This window comes from Trichogramma pretiosum, unplaced genomic scaffold (assembly GCF_000599845.2).
Source record: "Trichogramma pretiosum strain Unisexual culture from Peru unplaced genomic scaffold, Tpre_2.0 scaffold128, whole genome shotgun sequence".
Lineage (NCBI taxonomy): Eukaryota > Metazoa > Arthropoda > Insecta > Hymenoptera > Trichogrammatidae > Trichogramma > Trichogramma pretiosum.
This window is the reverse complement of record NW_019640818.1, coordinates 292,182-317,312: the sequence shown is the minus strand read 5'-3', so window position 1 is coordinate 317,312 and position 25,131 is coordinate 292,182. Positions and strand designations below refer to the sequence as shown.

At 36.1% G+C, this 25,131-nt stretch overlaps 1 protein-coding gene across 1 annotated transcript in view; it reads left to right on the top strand.

The window, feature by feature from the left end:
• Nucleotides 1-25,131, top strand: part of LOC106649152 (protein scarlet) — a 56,521-nt gene that overhangs the window by 5,051 nt on the left and 26,339 nt on the right. Inside the window, exons 4-5 of the mRNA XM_023462597.1 lie at nt 8,808-9,046; nt 18,518-18,623. Of these exons, the coding sequence (XP_023318365.1) occupies nt 8,808-9,046; nt 18,518-18,623 (345 nt within the window). The remainder of the gene's footprint in view (nt 1-8,807; nt 9,047-18,517; nt 18,624-25,131) is intronic.

The following is a 25,131-nucleotide window of genomic DNA, read 5'->3' as shown; positions in this document are numbered from 1 at the left end:
CGCTCTTTCGGCCTTGGCACTCGCGTGCGTATTCCGTCGTTCGCGTGTGCCTCGCGCTATGATGTGCCGACATTGCTGTGTCCGTGTGAGCAGCATTTCTATGTGTGTGTGGGCGGCCGCTCGCGCCTCCACGCGTGTTCTGCGTTTGTATAAGCGTTGCGGCGCGTATGGGCCGCCCGTGCCTTCACGCACACACTGCGGGGGCGTCCGTGTGTGTGCGCTGTCCTCATGCGAGCGTAGACGTTACGGCGCGTATGGGCCGCTCGTGCCTTCACGCACACATTGCGGGGGCGTCCGTGTGTGTGTGTGCGCTGTCTCTATGCGAGCGTAGACGCTGCGGGCCTGCGGTGCGTATGGACCGCTCGTGTCTTCACGCACACACTGCGGGCGCGTCGGTGAGTTGTGTGCACGCACTTGCTGCTTGTATGCTTGTATGCGCGGGTCGTTCGGTTATTATTATCTTATTTCTGGACATACCTCCGTCCAGCCATTACAGTAGATGCAACGCAATCCAGCGAGGAAAATCAAAGCCCAAACAAGGTTAAACAGGCCTCAGTCAAAGCAGCTAACGTCAATGAAGAGGAAGTGAGTTCTTGTCTAGGCGAGCTACGCGAAAACAAGACGTCGAACGAATTGGATCTAATCGACGACGTGGCATTAAGAGTGTCAGAATACCTCCGTCTAGGACTGCCTAAGGAGCAGAAGAAGGAAATCTTAGAATTGATTCCAAGGAAACATATCCATGGTTTTTGGGACGACCAGGAAAAAAACCAGCATATTAATTTCTTAGAGTTACAAGCAGCCTATTTGGTTCTGAAAGAATTCTCAAAATTTGATCAAAATTGTCAAATACTCATTCGAATAGATAACCTTGTGGCAATTTCATATATTAATAAGATGGGTGGAATTAAATATGATTATCTCAATGAAATAATAAGAAAAATCTGGACATGGTGTATGAAACAAAATATATGGTTATTCGCGGAGTACGTGGCGTCAAAAGAAAATCCGGCAGATAAAGATTCTAGAATTAAAAACGCTGATACCGAATGGGAATTATCAAACGAAGCTTTCAATCAAATAGTAAGAAAACTGGGTAAACCCGACATGGATCTTTCTGCCTCTAATGAAAATAAAAAATGCAGCAATTTCTGTTCATGGCAACGAGACCCACAAGCTTACGTTATTAACGCGTTTACAACAAACTGGTAAAGATGGTTTTGGTATGCTTTCCCACCATTCTCCCTTATCGCAAAAGTCCTTAAAAAGATACAGGAAGAACAATGCACCGGAATCATGGTCGTTCCTGCTTGGGAAACGCAACCATGGTACCCTACATTCATGAAAATGTTGATAAAAAAACCAATCTATTTTAAACCATCAGACTCATTATTAATTTCATCCAACAGGAAAGATCACCATCCGCTGGCCAGACAGCTGACGTTGATAGCAGGGACCTTATCAGGCGAGCCTTTGAAAGAAGGGGATATGAGAAATCAACAGTGGACATAATGATCAACTCCTTATCAGAGAGCACACTTAAACAATACACATCAGCCTTAAAGAAATGGACAGAGTTCTGCAAAAAAGAAAGTATAGATTCGTTCTGCAACAAAAGCATAAACATACTAAAATTTTTAACGCAAGAATTGCAAAAAGGAGCTAAATATGGCACTTTAAATTCTATGCGCTCAGCCATATCACTCTTGAACAACAATGAACTTCAAAATTCCAAAGAATTGGAACGATTCTTCAAAGGTGTGTATCGTTTAAGGCCCCCTGCTCCAAAGTACTCAGACACCTGGGATGTAACTCCAGTATTGACAGAATTAAAAAAATGGCATCCGTTAGAATCTCTTTCTTTGGAAAAAATAACATGGAAAGTAACGATGCTACTGGCACTTGGCACTGGATTTCGTGCTCAGAGTATTGCATTAATAAAACTGGATGGAATAAAGGAGAAAAAGGATGGAGTAGAAATTAGAATTCAAGATTTGATTAAAACTTCCAAGGTGGGGAAAAACCAGCCATATGCGCTTATACCCTTCTTTAATGAAAATCCGGAAATTTGTATTGCTAAAACACTCATAGAATACATAAAGATCACCGCAAATTTGCGATCAAATGCAGATAATTTATTGATAACCATTAAGAAACCACACCAAGCTGCTACATCACAAACTATAAGTAGATGGTTGAAGGCGGTCCTACAAGTGTGTAAGGTTGATCCTAAGTATACAGGTCATTCAACCAGACACGCGGCCACGTCTAAAGCGCAAAAAAATGGGCTAAATATTAATATCATAAAGAAAGCAGCAGGTTGGTCCGAAAATTCTTCAGTATTTATGCGATTCTATAACAGACCTATCCTCAATATAAATGAAAATTTTGCTGCAAATGTATGTAATAATAATTAATACTTAAATGTAATAATTAATACTTAAATGTATGTTAATCAATAAAATACTTAAAGTACATAAAATACATTCTCAATATACAAAAGTAATCTTTTCATTAATCTGAAAATCTACCAAGTAATCTTGAGAACAAGGAACGTAGAATAATTGAACAATCAAACGAACTTGTGAAGTTCGATTATGATTATTCAAGTTCCTTGTTCGAAAAGATTACTTTCCCACCCAATTTATTTACCCAAAAATTTGGTAAAAAAATGTATAAATACAACCCAACCCATGAAAATATACTTTAAACTTAATGACGGTAGCGCGCCACGGGTAGTGGCGAGATAGAGAGCAGAGCACCCTATGGTACGAAGTTTTGAGTCTCTGAACGAGTGCGACATCTACGTCGAAGGAGTAGTACTACCAAGTAATCTTTTCGAACAAGGAACTTGAATAATCATAATCGAACTTCACAAGTTCGTTTGATTGTTCAATTATCGATGAACAGACACGAATAAATATTATATCAAGTTTTCAAGGAATTGAAAATTTACCTTCGTAATCAAGTGGGTGGCATCTGATGCTTCGTTACAAAAACCTTGTTATATAAGTGGCGCTTAACTTTGTTATATACCAATAACCTAGCATTAAGTATGGCAAAATTTAAATATAATAATTAAAATAAGACCGTCAAACAAACACGTTTGACGCTTGATCTCGCGAGCGAAGAGGCGGTAAAGCCAAGATGTACACTATGCTACGCGAGACTGGTAGGCATACGACAGCGCACATAGGCCAATTGTCGTTTGAATGCACGTGTGAGTGTAAGCGGCTAACGCATACCAACGCATTAGATCGAGCCCGCACATTTTTGTATCTCGCGTGTGTATACTCGAGCATGTGTGTAAGCCAAACACAGAGACAGGCGAAAGCCGTCACTTGAATGTACGTGTGGATGTGCGCGACCAACATGCGCCGACGCGTTAGATCAGGCCCGCACATTATGTATCTCGCTTATGTGCGCCCGCGTGTGGGCGAGCCGAATACAGAGAAGGCACGACACACGCATAGGGGGGGAAACCCGTGGCCTACTTCAAAATGATACAAAGAAAGAAATATAGTCGCACGCGCGCTCGCAGGTTCCCTTATCACCTGGAGTTTAACCTGCAGGTCACTCTAGAATCACAGCGTGACCGAAGCCCCAAGAAGATTTGTCCGAATATGGGTAAATAGAACGGCACATGCCCGATCCGCGGACACGGATCATTTAGCAACAAAAAACAAGTAGTTTATCTATTGAGGGAAAAACCACCAAGATGTGCCCCCGCCAGTGCCGAACTTACGAACTTCGGGCCTATAGGCAAAATGTGGTGGAGGCCTATGTAAGGCCAGCGTTTTTACCATTTTTTTCCGAGTCCAAGTTCCTAATAAACTTTGATTGCAGTAAAATTTTTCATTAAGTTAAGGCACAATTGCAATTATTGCGTAACGCAGCAATATATTTTATTTGAAACAAAAATATAGGATTTATAATTTTCAAAAACGAACTTAGCATCTGTTTGCCTTTGAATTTAAACAAGTTTTTCTTTCTGCACTGGGGTGACAAAATGAAATACAAATCAAATTGAATTTTATTGTATGGATTTAATTACAATGGAACTTTCCTATTTTTCAATTTCGAAAATTTTTCAATAATCTCTTCTATATTCAAATTATCTAAAATATCAGACGACGAGTTTAAGATAGTTCTATGATTTAAATTTTCTTCCGTCATAGATGTACGTAGACGATCTTTTATTCTCTTTAACTTTGAAAATGCTCGCTCGCTACTAGAATTAGTTGTTAAAAATGTATGATAAATTTTCAATAATTTTTCTACATTCTTATAATTAGATAAATTTTTTTCAATTAATAACTTTAACATAACATTTTCGCAACTAATTTCCTTCGATTTTTCGTCGGTAAAGCACTGATAAAATGTCTTAAACTGGATCAATTCTTCAGCCAAATCATCATCGAAATCATCCACGTATATTTCGCATTATTTTTTGGCATGGTGTCTTATATCCGCAGTACTCATTACTGTAAATTTGCTTAGAAATGAAAACCGACCACTTGTTTCTTCGTACGCTTTCATTCGGCTTTGAATGGATACAATAAACTTATCGATCACAGGAAGAAATGAATTGACATAAAAACTTTTCTTTGGTTCGAACTGAGTATCAGCGGCTTTTCCAAAATCTTGATGAACCAGTCGAGTCGATCGTTGCGATGTACGTTTATTCAACTGTTGATAATCATCATTAATCTTGGCAAGGTGCTCAATTCTATCGAAATCATCTCGCTTGCCTTTAATGTACTCAAGCAAAGACTGTAATTCTGCTATAGCAGTGTTAAAATCTATATTTAGATTTTGCAAAGATATATTCACTGCATTCACTCTTTGTAAAACTTCATTCCACATAACCGTATAGATGCAGGTCTTCAATCTGCCCATATTTAAATAGAGACCCATTGCTTCTGAGTTTTCTGAAGAAAATTCCAAAAGAGTTGAGAGGAAATGAGGGTATCCAAGAAACAAAGCTTTTACAGCATCTGCGCGCATTTTTTTTTTCAAATTTTTTTTCAATTTTTTTTGCGATTGGTGGAGGCCTTTTTTGGTGGAGGCCTATAGGCAGCTGCCTATTCTGCCAATACGTAAGTTCGGCACTGCCCCGCCGAAAAGATGCACGATTAAATTAGTATTTAAGGAGCATAAAAATTAGGCTTCTGGGCAGATCATTCTATACCTTCGAGTACGGCGAAGCTCTGTGCGTGAAAACTCCGAATATTATAGTAGAGAATCCGCGATATATTAAACGGACTTTTAATAAAATATACTTAACGAGTATCTACGAATAGAACATACTTGTATTTTGCGAGAAGCAATAGAAATTCATTAACAGCGTACTAGCTTTTTTGTAACTGTAATTATACAGCCGCGAGTGTCGAAGTGACTTATTATATACGCGAACGGTAAAGCTCGTGAGGGTATATCCGAGCTTGCACCAGCTAAGCCGCCGCCACCACCAGCCGGGCAGCCACGACCGTCAGTTCAACAGCCGCCACTACCAGCCAGGTAGCCGCGACCAACGGCCAAGCAGCAGCCTAGCAGCAGCCTAGCCGCAGCAGACCGACAGCCACTACCAGCATCAAGATCGACGATCATCTGCCGACGTAGCTTGTAAGCTTTGTTTCAATAGTATTAAGTTATTTTGTTTATAATTAAGTCTTGTGTGTGAATCTCACTCGAGCGTTATACACTTATTTCACGTTCCTCCCCTCTGACAGCAACAGTAACAATTCATTCTAAATAATAAAGTTATTACCCTATACCAAAAGGTATATAACAACTATTTAGATTTCATAACCAACAGGTATTTTTTAAAAAAGGCAATTAGTTCACTATACATCGAGATATTAATACCATCGTAAGCTTTTATGCATGCCTTAAGTATGGAATAACGTGACCACAAAGTAGGTGGTAAAAGAGTTTGACCAATATCATTGAAGTAAACGAGTAAAACCTCTTCTTTAAATGATTTCGCCATTTCTTAAATTCATTATACGCATGTATATGTCAATTAGATTTTTTCGGCGGCAAATTCAATGCCATCTCTTTAGACTTTTCAATAATATCGTCCGGCGCAAAATCGTCACACTCGGAAGCCCTACTCATTTTGATGCTGTTCTTTTCACGATCACACAATAAATGACAAAAATTCGCGTATAGATTTTGAATTATACGAGGACTAGCTGAACGTTACAACTTTCTTTCCGTCGTAACTGTAAGACTATGCTGTGCACGCTTAAGAATGTAAACATTGAACGGTAGTCAATGGCTATGACTCATAGCTGTAGATATACACGCACATAAGTGTATAGTCGCACCTCGTACACAAACCAAACAACGTGGTGTCGTATTACATTCGCTACCGACGTATACTTAAGTGCGTGCACGAAAGTATTTTGTTTTAACACGCTGTAGCCACAGCTGCGGGATCTTTTACTTTCGAAGCATCCTACTGACAGCGAAAAATGAACTTTCCGCACTTTATATCAAAAACGCTTATTTTAAATTGCTTGATGAAATTTGTAAGTTGTATGCTTTACATTCAACGCCAGCTTATCTATATAACATGGATGTAACGGGTTTTGCAATTAAATAATACACCAGGAAAAGTTATTGCCACAAAAGTTGCAAAAGATGTTCATTTTCTATCATCGAAAGAAAGAGGTGAAACGATTACTGTCGTAACCTGTAAAAATCGGCGTATGTGAACACAGAAATTTTTTTAGATTGGCTAGAAATTTTCTACCTCGCGAAGGTACCAACATAGCATTATTAATTTTGGACGGACATGCTTCACATACATCCAACGTGAGAGTTTTGGACTTAGCGGTTAAAAACAAAGTCGTATTTCTATGTTTGCCAAGTCATACGATCCACTATCTACAATCATTAGATAGATCATTTTTTAAATCATTCAAATCTTGTTAGAAAACAACTTTGAGTAATTGGGTCTTCAACCATCATGGTGTAGACCCATTACCAGATACCAATTTGGCTCACTTTTAAATACGGCTTGGTCAAAATCGGCCACTACTTCCGATGGAAGCAGCAATTTTAATGCTTACGGTATTTTTCTATTCGATCCAGACAGAATTTCTGATCATGAGTTTGCTTCTTTAGATGCAGCTGTGAATAATATCGAAGTACCTTCAACTACAAGCATGAATTCAGTTACTGAATCTAACAGATCTCAAGTATCTAAAACACCAAGTGACGTGATAGATACGGAGCTACTATGTCTCATGATACGAGTTTTGAAGATATAAGCTCCATACCAAAAATTTATAAACCTAAACCATCTGCTCGAAAACAACATGCTACAGTTTTGACTGATGCCGAAAATATTCATAAAGTCAGAGAAAACATGGAAAAAAAAACTTAAAAAAAGCCATCGAAAAGAAAAAATACTGCCAATAAAATAATAACACAAAAAANAAAAGAAAAAATACTGCCAATAAAATAATAAAAAAAAAAAAAAAAAAAAAGAAAAAGAAGATTGAAACGGAGACGTCACAAGACAAATCTTTAATTTCATTCAATGATTCTTCAGATAGCAAAGAAGATTTTGAAGATATCTGTGTTTGTTGTAAAATTAGCTACTATAGTAAGAATAGACGAAAATGTGATTGGGTTCAATGTGGACAGTGCTCAAAGTAGATGCACGAATTGTGTTGTCAAAATGGAATTTGGCCTACGTATAATAGTTGAATTTCGTTCGTTATTTATTGTTTAATTGTTATTTAGTTATTTTTTGGTTGTGTATTCCGTAATAAAACAGTGTGATTGAGTTACTCATTGACTTTAAAATGTGGAATATTCATATTTTATTGATCAGTGTGCATTGAAAAAGAGGTTTTTCATTGTGCTCAGATTAGTAGCATATTGTCCCAATCGGGGTGGCCATCTTCCCCGCGTGCTGATGGAAAACGCCACTTTTGAACAAAGTTGCTAAATTTGTTATAACTATTAAAATAACAATATAAAGTGATAATTTTGCTTTTTTTATCATGCATAAACGTGTTTTTTACAGTCCTCAATAATTCAGATTTGATTTCATACATTCATTACTTTTTTATTCCAATTTTTTCCTTAGCTATGGCGTATTCCCCCGCTCTACCTTATGAAACTAACTTAAATCCATATTCATAGTCATGTAGTTTTAATGGACAGAAAATCATCTTTAATTTGGTTATTTTAAAAACATTGTAAGTCATATAGAACCGGAGATAAAGCTGTCTGAAGTTAAAAGAAAAATCTATGTGCCAAATCTAGTCCATCAACGGTTCACAGATTAAAAGAGAGAAGTAGAGTAAAAGAAAAAATATGTTTTCATCCATATTCGTGTATTCGTACGCTTTTACATTTTATCATGTTATAAAGTGCATATATATCGTCGCTGCGTTCGGGCCCTAAACTACGCCGTGCTAGAAAGTGTTATTTATGTTATTTTGTATCATAAAGTACTATTTTGGCGCTACTGGCAATTTATGACGTCCGATCCTTTTTTTCCATCCAATATTTTTTTTTATTGTCTATGATTAATTTTGTCGATTTTCTTGCTGCCATCATAAAAATATTATCACGAAGGAGTTATTTTTAGTTATTTTTGCATTTCTTATAAGCTTCCGTGCCACAAGATACGTAATAGTATGTTTTCAGGAGAATAGACTAATTAGTTTTCTTTACTTGCAATGATTTGGCGTCTAATATCATGTAGTTATGATAAATTCTTATAGTTTATTTAATTTGTAATACAAAATTTATCTGCTTACTTAAAAGTAATATTTTCACAGCTTATTTCAAATCCAATGGTTTTGTTTCTTGATGAACCAACTACTGGGCAAGATGCTTTTACAGCTAATATTTTAATCAAGTATTTGAAGAAACTTACGATGAAGAATCGAACCATTTTGTGCACTCTGCATCAACCAAGTTCAGAATTATTCAACTATTTCGATAATGTTATCATAATTGCTGATGGTCGAGTTGCATTCTTCGGTACGAATTTGGAAGCAATGAAATTTTTCGCTGGGTAATATATATTTTTTAATTACGCAGAATAAATTATCTGCCTAGTAAACCCTTCAATTTTTAATTATCTGAATTTTTCAATTTCAGTTTCTGAATAGTGAATTCTTACCTTGAATCGCTTTGGGTGTTTCACCCCCGCCCCCTTTACCTCATCGCGTTTCACATGCCAACCCCTCAAGTTTTTGGATCCTTATTTTAATAACTACCGTAATTTTATTTATGTCAAAACCACTATATCTGTAATTTAATCCCAGCGGAGGTCGTCATCAGTACCGACACTAGTAGCAGTATTAGTGGAACTTTATTGACGGAAGAGAAAGTAAACGTGTGAGTGGAGGAGTGATAGCAGATTATTTATCTAGAATAAACCCTGATACTTAATGGAGTCTATCGAACATGGCTTTTAATAATATTACAGATATACTCGGCCAGCCAGAAATATAATTATTTGCTACGAAATATAACACAAAGTGCATATCTCAAGATTTCCAAAAACTGACGCAGTCGAAGTCGACGCGTTCATCTTCTCGTGGAAAAAAAAGAAATTTTATGCTTCTCTTCCGTTTGCAATCATTTTCAAAACACTGCGGAAAATTGAGAATCTATCAAGGATTTATCAAGAATTTTTTTTCTACTATGGACGGTGGCAACTTTATTTATTTATTAAATTGATTTTTCATCATGTTCACGATAGTGCCTTTTTAATTACTATAATTGTAAATGTGCTGGAGTTCACCAGCTAATCAGTTTAGGCAAAAAATTTCTCGTGGCTTCGTAAGGTTTCCTCGGGTCGAAAGCTCTGGATCGATACTGACACTCGGGTATTGATTTCAAATCATGATCATTTCTATAGGATTACATGTTGATCGCACTTTCAGTCCGGTATTAGGAAGTACCGCGTTTGCAGAGGAGAGGTTATAATGCTATCGATCGAGCGAAATTTAACTACTTTTCCTCTAGACTTCAAGAGGCACCTGATGCCAAATTATAATCGTATACATTGTATTATTACTTATATTCTATCACAATTTCTTCATTTTAAAAAGAAAAAAAATGCATTTACCTATTTATATTTTCATTCGGGCCAGATAAGGCTTGCCTTGAGGCCTAATAAACTAAACTATCAAACTATCATAGGAGGCAATTGACATCCTGATAGCATCAATAGCTCCGGCTACATTCAAGCAATACAAATCCGCACTAAGACCATGATTCAACTTCTGTCAAGGTAATGAAAACGCCAACTTCTTCAATTCGTCAAGACACATGGTACTTCCGTACTTTATAAAAAAAATACAATGATGGAGCCTTATATGGGTCACTAAATACTCACAGTAGTGCCATTTCTCTCATATCCCAAGATATAATCGGGGATGCAGATTTCCAAAGGGTATATACAGGAAGAGACTTACAAGTAGAGCTTTTCAGGTCCGGGTCATGGATTCGCTCCAAAATTTTTTTGCGGTTTCCTGGTACCCAATACTGAAGCTCCCTGTGCTTAGTTTGATCTCATGGGCCTTAAGGCCCATTTTTTAGAGGATTTTCCACATTATAAAAAAATCTTTGTTATTTTCTATATTGATATAGAAGTACTTGAACGAAAAAATGCAATGATCAAAAGTTTTAAAATTTTTCAAAGAATCTGCTTGAATTTTTTCAGAATTTTTGGGACCATCCCGAAAGTGAAGCATCCGTGAAAATAATCATTTTAAATTTATATTCTCTAATTACACGAAAACTAGAAATTATATTCATTTTCCACCATTCAAAATCAGTAATAGTCGCTTGAGATACAAACATTTTCCCTTCATAATTACCATTGTTATTTTTTAAAGCAATACTCTTGTCAAATTCTAAATTTTTGGTATACATCATACCGTATTCAACCCCAACAACAGCTGAAACCAGTAGTCTGAGCATAATCCCTAATTTTATATGATTTTTTGAAATTAAAAGATTTGATTTTTTCTAATATTAACAATTTCTTTTTCTCCGTTAACTCAATAGTATAACATCTTTATTGTGTACATTTATTGTGTACCTAATATTTTCTAATCACTCATTATAAGAGCTTCCATATAACAGAGCATCATCAAGATATACATTAGAACGATAGCCTTTAAAAGGCAAAAAAGAAAAAACTGTTTTCATAATTTTTGTAAATATAAGTGGACTCAGACACAAACCAAAAGGCAACGATAAAAACTGGTATAAGACCCTATTAAAAATGAATCTAACATATTTTCGTACAAGAAAGAAAGCATTTTCCAAGTCAATAGTGCCTAAAAAATCGTTACGATTAAGGATGCTGCAAGCTGAACGCATATCTTCCATTTTGAAGTGATTAGGAACTATAAACTTATTAAGTTCAACTAAATTAAGTATAAATCTATTTGAACCATCAGGCTTTTTCCTTAAAAAATATGATGAAATAAATTCATTTGGTTCATGTTCACATTTTTCTACAGCTCCAATATTAATTAAATTTTGCACAGACTCGGAAATTGCTTTTTGTTCTTCTAGTGTACGTATCGGCTCTTTACGTACATGAGTTTGAACAACTTTTTGTTCAAAAGTTATTTTATAACCCTTTATACAATTAAGAATAAATTTATCTTTAGTAATAAGATGCCAACGTTTCAAAAACAATGACAAACGACCTGCAGTATATTTACTCAACGCTTGCGATTTTGACCCTGACTGCGATTCTGATTGAACGTATTTTGAGAATTCGGCTTCGAATTCTTTGAATTGAAAACATTCTTCTTGAAATGAGCACTTTTGTAATATTTTTGGCCCACCTGACTTACAAAATTCGGTTTTGTCAGGGGCCGATTGGAGTTTAAAAACCTGTTATTTTCTTTTTTGTATGAGGTCTCCTCAAGAATCAGAGTTTGCTTTCAGTCACCAGCTAATTTTTTAACATTCACCATCATATCATGGCCAAAAACAAATTCATCAGTCTTCAAATCATTAACGATTGGTCTAATATTCTTTTTAAGCAAAGGAAAAATGCAAGATTTACGTCCGATCAATTGACCATGATGCAAAAGAGAAATAATCTTCCCTGCATCAAATAGTTTTTCAATTAAAAACTCACGATTCAAAACATTGTCTTTGCCCAACAATGATGATGCTGCAAAGCCAATCGTAGTCAAGGCAGAACCAGCAAGCTTTTGAGTTTTTACAAAATACGCATCACGCTTTTTTACTTTATCAGACAACATATAAATAAGCTCTGGATTCATTTTTTGCCATTAAACTTTTCAATGGGTTCATAAGCTTTAATTAGCTTATCAGTTGCTTCGCTATTGAGACCATTGTATAAACAATCCTTCCATCTAACAACAAGATGATTATGTACCGGCCTTTTCGGCTTCGTAGGTAGAATTGGATCATCACCCAAAACACGTTTTGCTACTTCGTCAATCTCTATAACCTCAATGTCATTGTCAACCACAGCAGAGGAAGGTAACTCCGACTTCTTCTCCAAAGGTGCAGGATTTGATAACGTCTTTGACGCAGTAGCATTAGTTGAATCGCTTACTTGCACATCTGTGTGTATAATAAATCACACAATAAATTTACTCTGCTCACGTCTTGCATCAAGTACAAGCTCGACAGGTTATGTTTTGATGCAATATATATCTCACCTCTTGTGTAAGCTTCATTGTTCATTTTATCAGAGTTAGCATTAATTAGATCAACATCGATCGTTCCTGTAGCCGCAACATGTAAAGGCGTCGTTGGAGGAGAAGAAGTATGTCTCGACATAAAACTCGAAGAACGTGAACGTCTTAGGCGGCTATTCTCGCTACTCTCGCTATTCTCGTCTTCTTCTCGATTACGATCGTGGCGACGATCATGGCGACGACCTTGTCGATGCTCATCTTCCCCACGCCTAGAACGATAACTTACACTTCGAGAACGAGTGCGATAGCGTGTTCTACGAGAACTTGATCTCCGTGAACTCCGATGACGACTACGACAATGTCTATCGTAGCTTCTACTGCGCTCATCATCATAATCATAACGGCTGCCGCGACTGCGACGTCTGCGATGGCTATTACTTCTTGAACTCGCCCGGCTCGAACTCCTATAAGTATGACTCCTACTCCTTGATCTGCTTCGCACACGACCGTCACGATGCCTCATTATAATATAGATTTAATGAAAAATTTTCTCGAACTTAAGAAAAAACTATGTCTCCTAACCAATGTGTTCTGTTCGACACGAAAAAACAATATGATGATTACAGGAGGAACAGTGAGAAGTAAGCTGTAAGGTGATGGTTTTTTGTCTCTAAACATTCGTGGTTCTGATCGTTCGAATTAACGATCTACATTAATTACTCAAGCAAGGAGTAAGTTTAATTGGTACAATGGATGTAGGTATGAGATATTTTAAATTTAAGGAAAATTATTTACTCGATTACTTCGATGCTGATTTTACCAGCTACTTGGAGACAAGACGCTCCACTACAGGCTATATATTTTGTGTGAGTGGTGCTCCGTCACATGGACTTCAAGAAGGCAAACATTGGTAATATTGAGTACGACTGAGTCAGAGTATGTTGCAGTGGCGTCTGCTGCTGAGGAACTTGCGTAAATTGCTTAATTATATTGGATGTACAATGCATATGTGAGTCAGGTCATCCACTGTATATTAATAATCAGAGTGCTATTAGACTGGCGAAAAATCCAGAGTGCCTCAAACGAACAAAGCATATAGACATACGATATCATTTTCTTAGAGAAAAATGTAATCAGGGTGTAATTAAGGTTTACTATGTTCCTTCAGAGAAATAACTAGCCGATATATTAACCAAAGCTCTGCTGAGAGACAGATTTCATTGGCTGTGCGAAAGCTTAGGAATGATGAGCGCGTCACACTTTGAATAATAAGTTACTTTATGTCAAGCACATGCAAGCGGTGGAAGTGTTGAAGCTGTAGCTTTATATGTGCTTTCATATTATGTACGTTATAATATCTATCTCCCTCTTTCGGAGCAACCTGTATTTTACTTATTATGTAAGCGACTGAACAACTATAGTCAGTCGTGTTTCGTACGCAAGCCGAACGTGTAATCTACGTTTTCAAATATATTATTATTTCTATTACACATTACGTTCTTTGTAGTGATTATTACCAAAATTCCAACAAATATAAATCAGGATGGTGTTTGCCCACTTAAAGAGAGAAGAATGGTTGTGCCATCCTTCACTCATATTATTCGTCTTATGAGAGCTGGAGCAAACCGCTTTAAAATGGTTCCATGCATCCATGGGGTAACGAGGTTATACTCTTTTTCTTTTACATCTTGCCGTTATACGTACAATGTAGTATACGAAAAAATAATCTATTATTGGATTAAGTCTGCCCTGAACCTCATCTCAAAGCAAGTGAAAGGAGTGTTAAACGTTTTCAAGAGAAACGAAGGCAAGAGTCAATAGCATATTCATGTGGATTCTGAATTCACGACTATTAAGATCGTTATACAAATCTTGAAGTTTTGAGTCTTGAATTTTTCGATATACAGACTGGCCTAGATGGAAGATGCAGCTTTTCACATTCGAGTTGGGAAAAAGTCGTTTTACAATATTCAGTAATGTCCAATTCGAAATCTGTCATCAAAGTATTTAGTTGTAAAAATGTTGTAATAATTGATTGGATATTTGTTTCTTGGAGTACAATATTTCAAAAAGAAAAAAATATTTCCATAAAAATGTTTGTTTATAACGAATTTTTAGAAAATAAGGAATAAAGGTAGATATCAAATCTAAAAGTTCAAATTTTTCAAATCAAGTACCATAAACCGACCCCCCCCCCCCCCCCCCNCCCCCCCCCTCAAAATCACATTTACGTGCAAACTTGTTTTATACTACCCTTGTGGGCACGCGCGCTCTTAGATGCATACACAAGCACACCATTTTCCCAAAAAGTGAGATGAAATAGTCTTGTTCTATTATGCACGCTCTCAGCTACATTTAGTTGAACCTAAAAATGTAGGACCCAAATATTACATAAATAATTGTTCATGTAGCCCAGACGATTTCACATAGGCAAACTATAATTATCAATAATTATTGATATATTGAAAACACTGGATCTTCAAGCTTAATTTCATTTTTCCAGTTTGGGGTACATATGTCCACATTCTTACAATCCAGCTGATTTTTTTATCTCGACTCTTTTTTCTGATCATTTTAAAATAAGTCCTACAAATAAAACTCAAAGAATATGTGATGCATTTTTATCAAGTCATTTTCATAAGAAATTGGATTTTAAATTGGAACTGAGCATTCATGAAATACAGTCAAAAATGGTATGTAGTTTTTATATTAAGACTTTACTTATCATTAGGGAGTTATTACTAATCATTTCGGCATTATGAATACATAACATATATTTTTTAACGATTCACGAGTTTTCATTCAATCGAGAACCATTGCACAAGTTGAATCTGAAATATAAAAAATAGCACTCGAAAATGCGACCAACTGGAATTTTGAGTATGAAAGATTTTTTCATAAAAACTCTGCTATGTGGTTGTACTATAGGTAACCTTCTTTTGACTAGCACCTAGAACCCATGATCAAAATTTTTATTGTATTAATTAGATTTTTTCACCCTCACAACAGTAATCGTGTATGATAATTTATTACTTGCAAAAATTATGTAGAATAGAGTATCCCTTAGTTCCCAAATTTGAGAATTTTCGTTTCTCTCAACATTTATCGTTGGTTGCCCATGAAAAAATAAATTTTCAATTGTTTCAGCCTTTAGAAAGTGCCTGTAACCCAGTTTCAAAGCCAGTTTGGATTTAATGTGATTTAAATACTGACAATATAAAAAATTTCATACATTGGTTTGAAAGTTGACATTTAGACTTTCAATTTAATAACAGAAAAATTTTTCATCGACCTGAGACCCAAGTATAAATTTTAAACTGGTTGTTATTGCCCAGGTTGTTCCGATCTTTGCTTCAGACGTTGATTCTAGTTTCTAGAGGGTAAAAACTCAGAAAAACACGGATACGAGTCCAGAAGGTTATTGTTAAGGCCGCTACTCAAAAAGCCGAAAATTTTCGAAAACTTTTTTTTGAAAAAGTTTTCAAATAATTCTGTAAATATTTTTTCGTGTTCTTTGCCACTTTTCGATTAAATGCTTCTATCTCGATATAGAAAATCGCAAAGTTTAAAATGTGATGTGAAATTTTTGTTTTTCATGAACCACGTTTTTAAACTTTGCAAATTTCTATATCAAAATAGAAGCATTTAAACGAAAAGTGGCAAAGAACAAGAACGTCTAAAAATTAGTCAAAGAACACGAAAAAAATATTTTTTAACACAATCAAAGTCTGGAGCAAAGATCAGAACAACTTGGAAAATAACAACCAATTCTAAAGTACATGCGCATCACGAATCATTACATTATACATATTTTTATAAAAAAGTATTTTATAAAAGTTTATAATATACAATATGTTTTTTATAAAATTTTATACAATAAAAAAATGATTTAAAAAAATGTATATTATAAAAAAAAATTTTATAAAAAAACTTTATAAACAAAATTTTATAAAAAATGTCCCTCTACCTAATTGTCAGGAGAGAGCATAACGAATATCGTTACAGTATCTTTTACCCGTTAATCGTTCCTAGGTATAACACTGGCACACAAAGCAAAGATAATTTTCATTTCAAGAGACTGGACCTAGTGGACTTTATGTTTTTCCGAAATCCGAATTCGATGCCGGTTTTTATAGATTGGCTTATTATCTAGGTCATTTAAAGGTCAAAATTAGAAAAAATTGTAAAGAATCTGGAAAAATGTATGTTTATGCTCCTCGGAATATGGCTTAGTGAATGACGGTATAAAAAAATGAAAATACCATATTCGACGTATTTTTTCACGAGGAATACACTATAGTGAACTTAGATTGTACTTTCGACACAACCACAGGGCTATATTGAACCAATAATAGATTTTTCAATGAAAACCGAGATTTTTTATTGAAAATTTTAGAAGAGCAAAAAATTTTACGTTTGAATGTACCTTTTTTTTTTTAAGGTCATATCAAAGGTGAATTGTATACGTGATTTTTATAGATTTTTTAATTGAATTCTCTAACAAGAAGACCACTCCACTCCAGGTCATGGATCTGCTCCAAACTTTACTTCTGTAAAATGCTTATGAGATCGAACTAAACCTATTGGGCATGCTTTTTGGGTGTACAAAGTACCCTTAAAAAGGTAACCTGGAGTTAAGACCACTCCTTGTAAATTTGACCTTCAAATGACCTTGAAGAGATCATCTGACTCTGGATTTGGATTCAGCATCCTCAAAAACCCCAGATGAATTTTTTAAGATGTTTTTACCACTTTTCCTTAATCTAACAACCAAATGACCTTATGTCTGTGTTAATTTCCATCACTGAGGAACACCTGTGTGGGTGTAGTGAATAAATTAAAAAACAAATTGTTACAAGTAACGTTTTATTAGCAATAACTTAATGAGAAAAACTGTTTTATAATTTATATTTTACTATTAAAAGTTATTCGATAACTCAATGAAAAATATTTGATTGGATTTCAGATTTCGAATCCATGGAACAAGAAAAAATTAAGGTAAGGATAAAAATAATTATTTACATATCAAGTAGATATGTTTGAGGAGCTTGTTTGATGGCGTGCGTCGCGGCTTCGGTGCTTACTATTTCCATCTGCAAATAAACCGAGACCATATGTGTGAAAAATAATTTTTTTCCATTAGAGTACGTTTTGAGGAACATAGGATACAATTTTTTTATACGAAACATTATAATTTTTTTTAAATGTTACACTGTATACATTTTGATTTTAGTTCGATAACATAAATCTTAATTTCTCAACTCTATTTGGAACTCGTTATTTAAAATTTATTATTAACGTAAGTTTTTTATTGTAAAATTTGGCAAATTAACATTTAGTATTTTATTCTTCCCTAAATAACACATTTTTTAAATTATTCATAGTAAAATTGTAAATTTGTGAAAATACAAACTTCTTTCATGTTCCTTTTTTTCCTAAATAAATGGAGTAGTTTAACTCATCTTGAGTTAAAGGCTCATAACTACCTAAAAAATCGAAAAAATTTTATAATATTTTTGAAAAGTATTTTTTTCCCATTTACACGGCAACTCGTACCGAATGAATTTCCAAACTTCTGTAAGATTAATAGAATCAAACATATTCTATCCACTCAGAATATACAGATGAAAATGCAGCTGAAAATGCGCAAAGATATTTAAATTTGGTTTTACGAAAGCTTCATTAGATTTTGAAAATGATGTAGAACGAATAGAAATTTCGATTTTAATTTTTTACATACAGGGTTACATCTTGATGTGTTTTTTTGCAATTCATAAAATACTTTTATCTCTTTTTTTACATGTAATCAATGAAAAATCTAAGATTTTGATTTAATGCAGGTGTCATACTTTTTCGTGCCATAGGACTCTGTTACTGATTCAACGTGGGTTTTTGCAAATTTACAGGAGTTCTTCTATAAGATGGCTTCAAATATTACAAAAAATTGTAAGTATGTTTCTACTGTTTATATTAGAACAGCTTTTTTACTTGTTGGTGTGTTTTGGAGGAGGGTTTACGGATCTGACCCAAGCCTTCAATTAACATTTCAGCTCTCTAGGACGGTGGGGGACATTTTTTATAAAATTTTGTTTATAATTCTTTTTTTTATAAATTCAAATTTTTATAATCCATTTTTTATAATACCTATTTTTATAATAACATTTATTTATAATAAATTATAAATTTATAAATATAAATTTACACGTATACAACGTATGTATACACCGAGCTCATCGACTTATTTGTCAACATATGTATATACAGCAGAGCTGATCTGATCAGATTTGTGAACAGAATTTAATAACTATACATCATAGCTTCTTCTACTGGCCACAAAGTAACGGTTTTAATAAATAACATGGCCAAGTTGGTAAAGTCCCGAGGTTCCAGTTATCATCTATCCTTAGAAGGTTTTCTGTATTATAAAAACGGCGGAACTATAGGAAAACGAGCGTACTGGCTTTGTAAAAAGACCTCTCAGTGTTGTGCCCGAGCTGTGACTATCGGTGGTACATAGATGATTTACAATTGGTGAAAGGTGCTGCGAGTGACCACATATGTATTCCTGATGTTGACGCAGTTGAAGCAATCAAGGTTGTGTCATTATGATTTTCTAATTCTACGGTTATCATTTAGGTGCCCTACAACACATACTTGAAAGAATCAATTTGCGCAAAGGTATATCACGACTTAGACTGAAGACCATGCCAAGTAATCCTCAGTCGATTGACGAATTACAAGAAATTGTTGAAAAATTTAGACAGACTCTATCTGGTGAGCAATTTGGTATGTATGATTCATTTGAAGACGAAGACGAGGACTATGAAGGAGGTCGAATTGTAACACTGTGCACACTAGAAAACTTACTTCTGACGGAGATCAAAAAAGAGCAAGCAGACATAGAAATTCTTCTAAGACATTTGCAATTAGGACAGAAAGTACGGAAAGAACAAGACCCACACCGCAAAAAGAAAGAAGAAAAATTATTTTCATTAGTTTCACAATATTATGAGTACGTTGAAAATGATGATGTTATGTCATACTTGAAAAATATTAGTACCATTATAAGATTATAAAATTTGGTTTCATAAAAAATCGATTATAAAAAAAAAGATTATAAAAAACGTACGTTATAAAAATGTCATTATAAAAAAAAATTTATAAAAAAAATTTTATGAAAAATGTACTCCAACCCTCTAGGACTCTAGGGCCTAAATCCAGACGGTCGAATTTCTAGGTAAGAAATGTACTTTTCATAAAAAATTACGTGTAGCTCCATAACCACACTCCAACCTTCCTTCCCCTTTATAGGGTGACATTAAAAGGGGATGGAAAGTCGTAAAATTGTGGTTTTTATCATTTTTTACTGTATTATCTGTTTTTTGATTTTGGTTTTCATCATGTACGTAAAAGACAATTGCGATAAGCTATTGACCTTTGTAATATCTTTTTTGAAAGGTATTTTTATTAACTTCAAATTGTTTGGCTCAGATTTCAGATCGGTTAAAAATCGATGAACTATTGATAGATATGCTAATTGCGAAAAGGACAAGTTCGTAAGTAAGTTTTTACAAGATTTTGATAGGCTGTAACTCTGGTCTGGTATAATGAATCTTCACCAAATTTTATGTAAAAGTACTTATTTATTCATACAATAAATTTTGCGACGAACAACTAACGGGCCTCTTATTTGGCCTTGCAGCGAGTTGGAACCCGCCTGAACTTATTTATCTCGCGAGAAAGTGCAGATCTCACACAAAGTTGGACCCGCTGCTGGTGAGTCCTTCACACCCTCCTGGATCTTGCTGAAATTCGGCTTTAGGGATTGGCAAAGAAGCTAAGGAAAAATTCTCAATTAAAAATTGCTTTTTTGCTTAGAACTAATCGTTAATTTACACCTTAGGGTCCATGAAGGCTTACTACACGCGTCGCGTTACGTCTTTGGGTGATCCGCACTCAACTGTGGGCCTATTTCTACCCACGTTTTTCGCGCTGCTTGCAAGCCAACTGACACACTCACTCATATCAACTCAAATCATACACTTGCCCCCGGGTGCACTATCGAATAAACGCCAACCGAATATCTTAGAATTAATCTTAAATCTTCAGCGCTGGATACTAATTCTCGTTGCTGGCCATCCTTATAAGGAGTTCCTCCTTATAAGATCCTGGAAGTCGATCCCGAGTATACTCGGGACATCACAACAACAGGGAAATCACAAGCCCAGTCCAGGCTTCTCGGTCGAAAGCTGCCAGCCCTAGCTCTGGTCAACTTGGTCCTCTCTCGGGCAAATTCCCAAGCTCACATAGGACTGCAGAAACTGCACTTATTTGAATTACTTGGGCGATCACCAGCCCAATCACATCTTGAGTTTTTTGGTCAAGCACACGCCCAGTGAGCCAAGCATCCGGGCACAATGGATAACCGTCGAGTCAAAAGTAATTTTTAATTTTCAGTAATAATATTACCACGAGCTATCCTCCCTAAAATTTCCGCGAAAACTACGTCACCGTCCTGTCAATGTGTTATCGTTAATTCCACAAATATTTCGAACGAATTAAAAGCAATTGCCCCATTTGCAGCCTGGTCGTCTTTTAAATTTATTATTGTATAACGGTAAATTTACAGACGGTAATTGCTTGAAATCGCCAAAAAAGTACACAAATAACCCTGCAAATGGTTCATTGCTTGACGGGAACAAATCATAACTCCTGCTTTCGATTTTATGTAGTAGTCTACTTCCAACCATGGACATCTCGTCAATCATTACGACTTTAACATTCTTATTATTTTGCTGATATTTACGCAGATTTTCACCTTTAATGAGTTCAAATTTGCTGGAAAATAAAGATAATTTAAAAAACGAATGGATAGTTGTACTATTAATATTTAACGCTGTGGCTCTTATAAGGACTAACAGGGCATTATAAATTTCGTTGAAAAATTTAACTATGCCTCTAAAAATCATATTTATTATTGACCTCTTTCCCTAGTCTGCTTTGCCTTGAACAATAATTCTCTTGTAAATATGATCATTCATATTGTTATTATTTTTAGTATTGATTTGGGCCGTGCATAAGTCAATCACTTTTTGTTGATTAGGCGATAATATTATATTTACTACGTTTTAACAATCAAGAAAAGATATGGACTTATGTTTAAATTTACTCAAAAGCTCCATTATCACTAACTTCGATGGATATTTACAATCATCCGACGACCAACACAATAAATAATTGTGTGTCACATCAATTAATCGCTGTCCTAAGGATTGGTCTGGCTTTTTACTAATTGTCAACGATATTAGTTCAAAAGTGTTACATCGTTTTTCATTATCACTCTTTTCAATATCACTATAACAATCTTTTACATTATCAGTAATATCTTATGAATTTGTTGATGTCAACTCGTACTCATAACCACTCATTAAATATACAGCGATTACGACTTCAACCCTCCTTCACCATTAATATGATTATCTAAAGCGTCAACATTACTCCTGTAATAGCTAGACGGGAGCATGCCCGCGAATAAGATAATAATAACCGAACGGCCCACGCATACAAGCATGCAGGCAGCAAGTGCGAGCGCATCCGCTGCCGTATACACGGGCACGGATGCACCAGCACTCATACGAGCGGGGAGCAAGTGCGCGCACACACACATACGCCACCGCAGAGTGAGCTGCGAGGCCGTAAACACTCGCACCAGCACTGATGGAGTTGCGTATGACAACTCGACAACAACGAGGGCCTGAACGAGCAAGCTGTATGTATATATTCCAGCATAGATCGATATGACGCATGGGCAGAAAGGAACGAATGAACGCGCAATCAAAGCTGATACACATGTGACAAAAACCATCACGGAGATGACTACAGGCCGAATCGCGAGGAAGAGCGGAGGTAATAATCGTTAGGTAGCATGTTTACGATCTTAAGTGTAAGACGGCCCAAGCGAAGCTCTTTGCATCCCGTCGATCTATCGATGACGGGCGCGCGCCGAGCAACACGACGAAGATATTTGTGAACACGCGCGTTAAGTGCAAGTGCCGAACATTCGAACGCGTAGTTTTCCACGACTAGCGATAGTCGCCAGTGGTCGCCAAGCAGTCTGAAGCCCACTGCACCGAGTCTGCGAGCCCGCAGCCCAGCAGCTGAACAGCTTAGCAGCCGAACAACCTAGCAGCCACGATCAACTGCGCCATTACCACTTCTGCCACCACCCCCAGTTACGAGTCTCATTATAATTGTAAGTGATTAATTTAATTAGTTGATAAGTCTCGTCGAACTTCTTGTAATAATATTTATAACAGTGATACAATAGAACAGTCTTGTGTGAACCCACACCCCTGTGTTTTCATTTCTTCTACCTCACCCCACCAGAGAGAGACAAACACGAATAGAATCGAGTCATTAGCTTTCAGTCAGCTAACGTATTTTATTAATAAGTAGTAGATGGGCTAAAAACCCGTCATTACAACTTGCTTATCAATATATTTTTACTATTACTTAAAGCTGGATTTATCCTTATTATTTGGGGGAGCATCCCGTTCCTATTTATCTTAAGTCGTATTGGTTTTTTTATTTTTTTTTGTCTTTTTTATTCACTATTTCCTTTACTAATCGTACAAGTTATCCTATACGCTATTTTCTTAGTTTTGTTTTTTTTTTGCATGTCTAGACGGCGGTTTCGCGCATTTCGACGTAATCATATATCGGCTCTTCGGCTTCTGCTCTGCTGTCTACTTGATGATCTGTCTACTTGCGATTGCGACTCGCTAGCATCATTACATAAAACGAAAACCGACAAATGCAGTTACTGCCACAGCCCCGATCACTACTTAGCAAATTTCATGAAATTTACAGTCGACACAAAAGGAAAAGACAAAGAAAGTTGCAGTCATTGTGAAAGCACTGAACACCACGTGAATAATTGCATGAAATTCGCGCAAAGGTATAAAGAATCAGTAATGAAGGAAAAGGAACCGGAAGTTATTACAATCAACTACATAAGTGCGCCAACATGCACAGTATGCTCAAATAAGGGACACACTGTAAGTGCCTGTAACGAATTTTTGAGCATCATGAGGAACCTCATGAATAATAATAATAGTAATAACAATGATAATTGCAATAACGAATTCGAGTTAAACGGGATTTATCTCGCAGGTACCATTACATGTGGGTACTGCTCAAGGAAAGGGCACCCAGCAAGCATTTGCAACGATCTGCTTAATATGATGCAAAGTTTCGCTAACAAAAATAACCAGACCAACAATTATAATAACAGAGGTAATAATAATAACAACTGTAGGGGAGGAAATAACAACAGCGTCTATAATAACAATGGAAATGGGAATAACAACTACAATCAGAACAGCAATCGAGGCAATGGTCCACAAAATGAAGGTAATGACGGACTAAGCAATGAGCCAATTTATCACATAAGCGCCAAAAACCCTTCGCCCACCATAGTAATAACAGCAAATGAACTAAACAATCCAATCGAATTGATGCTAGAAACCGGCGCCGCGTTGAGCGTCATTAAAAATTCGGAAATCTCAAGAGAAGCAATAGTAAACTTCAATAAAACAATCCTTTTACGCGGAATGACGAACAAAACAATAAGAACTATTTGAGAAACAGTCATCTGTCTAAATAACGAAATACCAATAACTTTTCAAGTAGTTGACAGCGACTTTCCCATTCAACAAGGTGGCATACTAGGGACGAAATTTTTTGCCAAAATAAAAGGAATCATTAGCTACGAAACAAATACCCTAAGGTTCGGCGATTATAGCATCCCATTTCATATGCAATACCTTGCCGAAGACGACGAGATAAATACCTTTGAAGCCCACACTCAAATCGAAAAAAAAAGCAAACGACAACGATATACACCAAGTGACGACTAGAAAGCAGTAGCCCGATGAGAAACAACATACAACCCTTGGAGACAGTAGGAGAGCGAAACAACACGAAGGACAGATTGAAACCCCTCATAATGATGAACGATTTCGCACTCAGGATAACGTGCGCCGAGAAACCGCTTATAACGATGAACGATTTCGCTCTCAGGATAACGTGCGCCGAGAAACCGCTTATAACTATGAACGATTTCGCACTCTGGATAACGTGCGCCCAGAAACCGCTGACAACGATGAACAATATCGCACTCATAATAACGTGCGCCGAGAAACTAAGTATAACCTCAGTGAACAGATCGCAACATACGAAGAGCAGAAGTTCACAAGAGACGAGGAGTATTGCGTGAGCACAGAATTAAACGATGGACGGGCAGAGCCGTCACAACAGATCGATGAACGAGAGGAAAATTCTCGCCCGAGTGCAGGAGCGAGCCGTAGAGGCTCGAACATTATGTGAACAAATTAAAGAATGTAATGCATACTTTCGAGCAAACAGGGAAGTGCACTATGATAAGATGGGACGT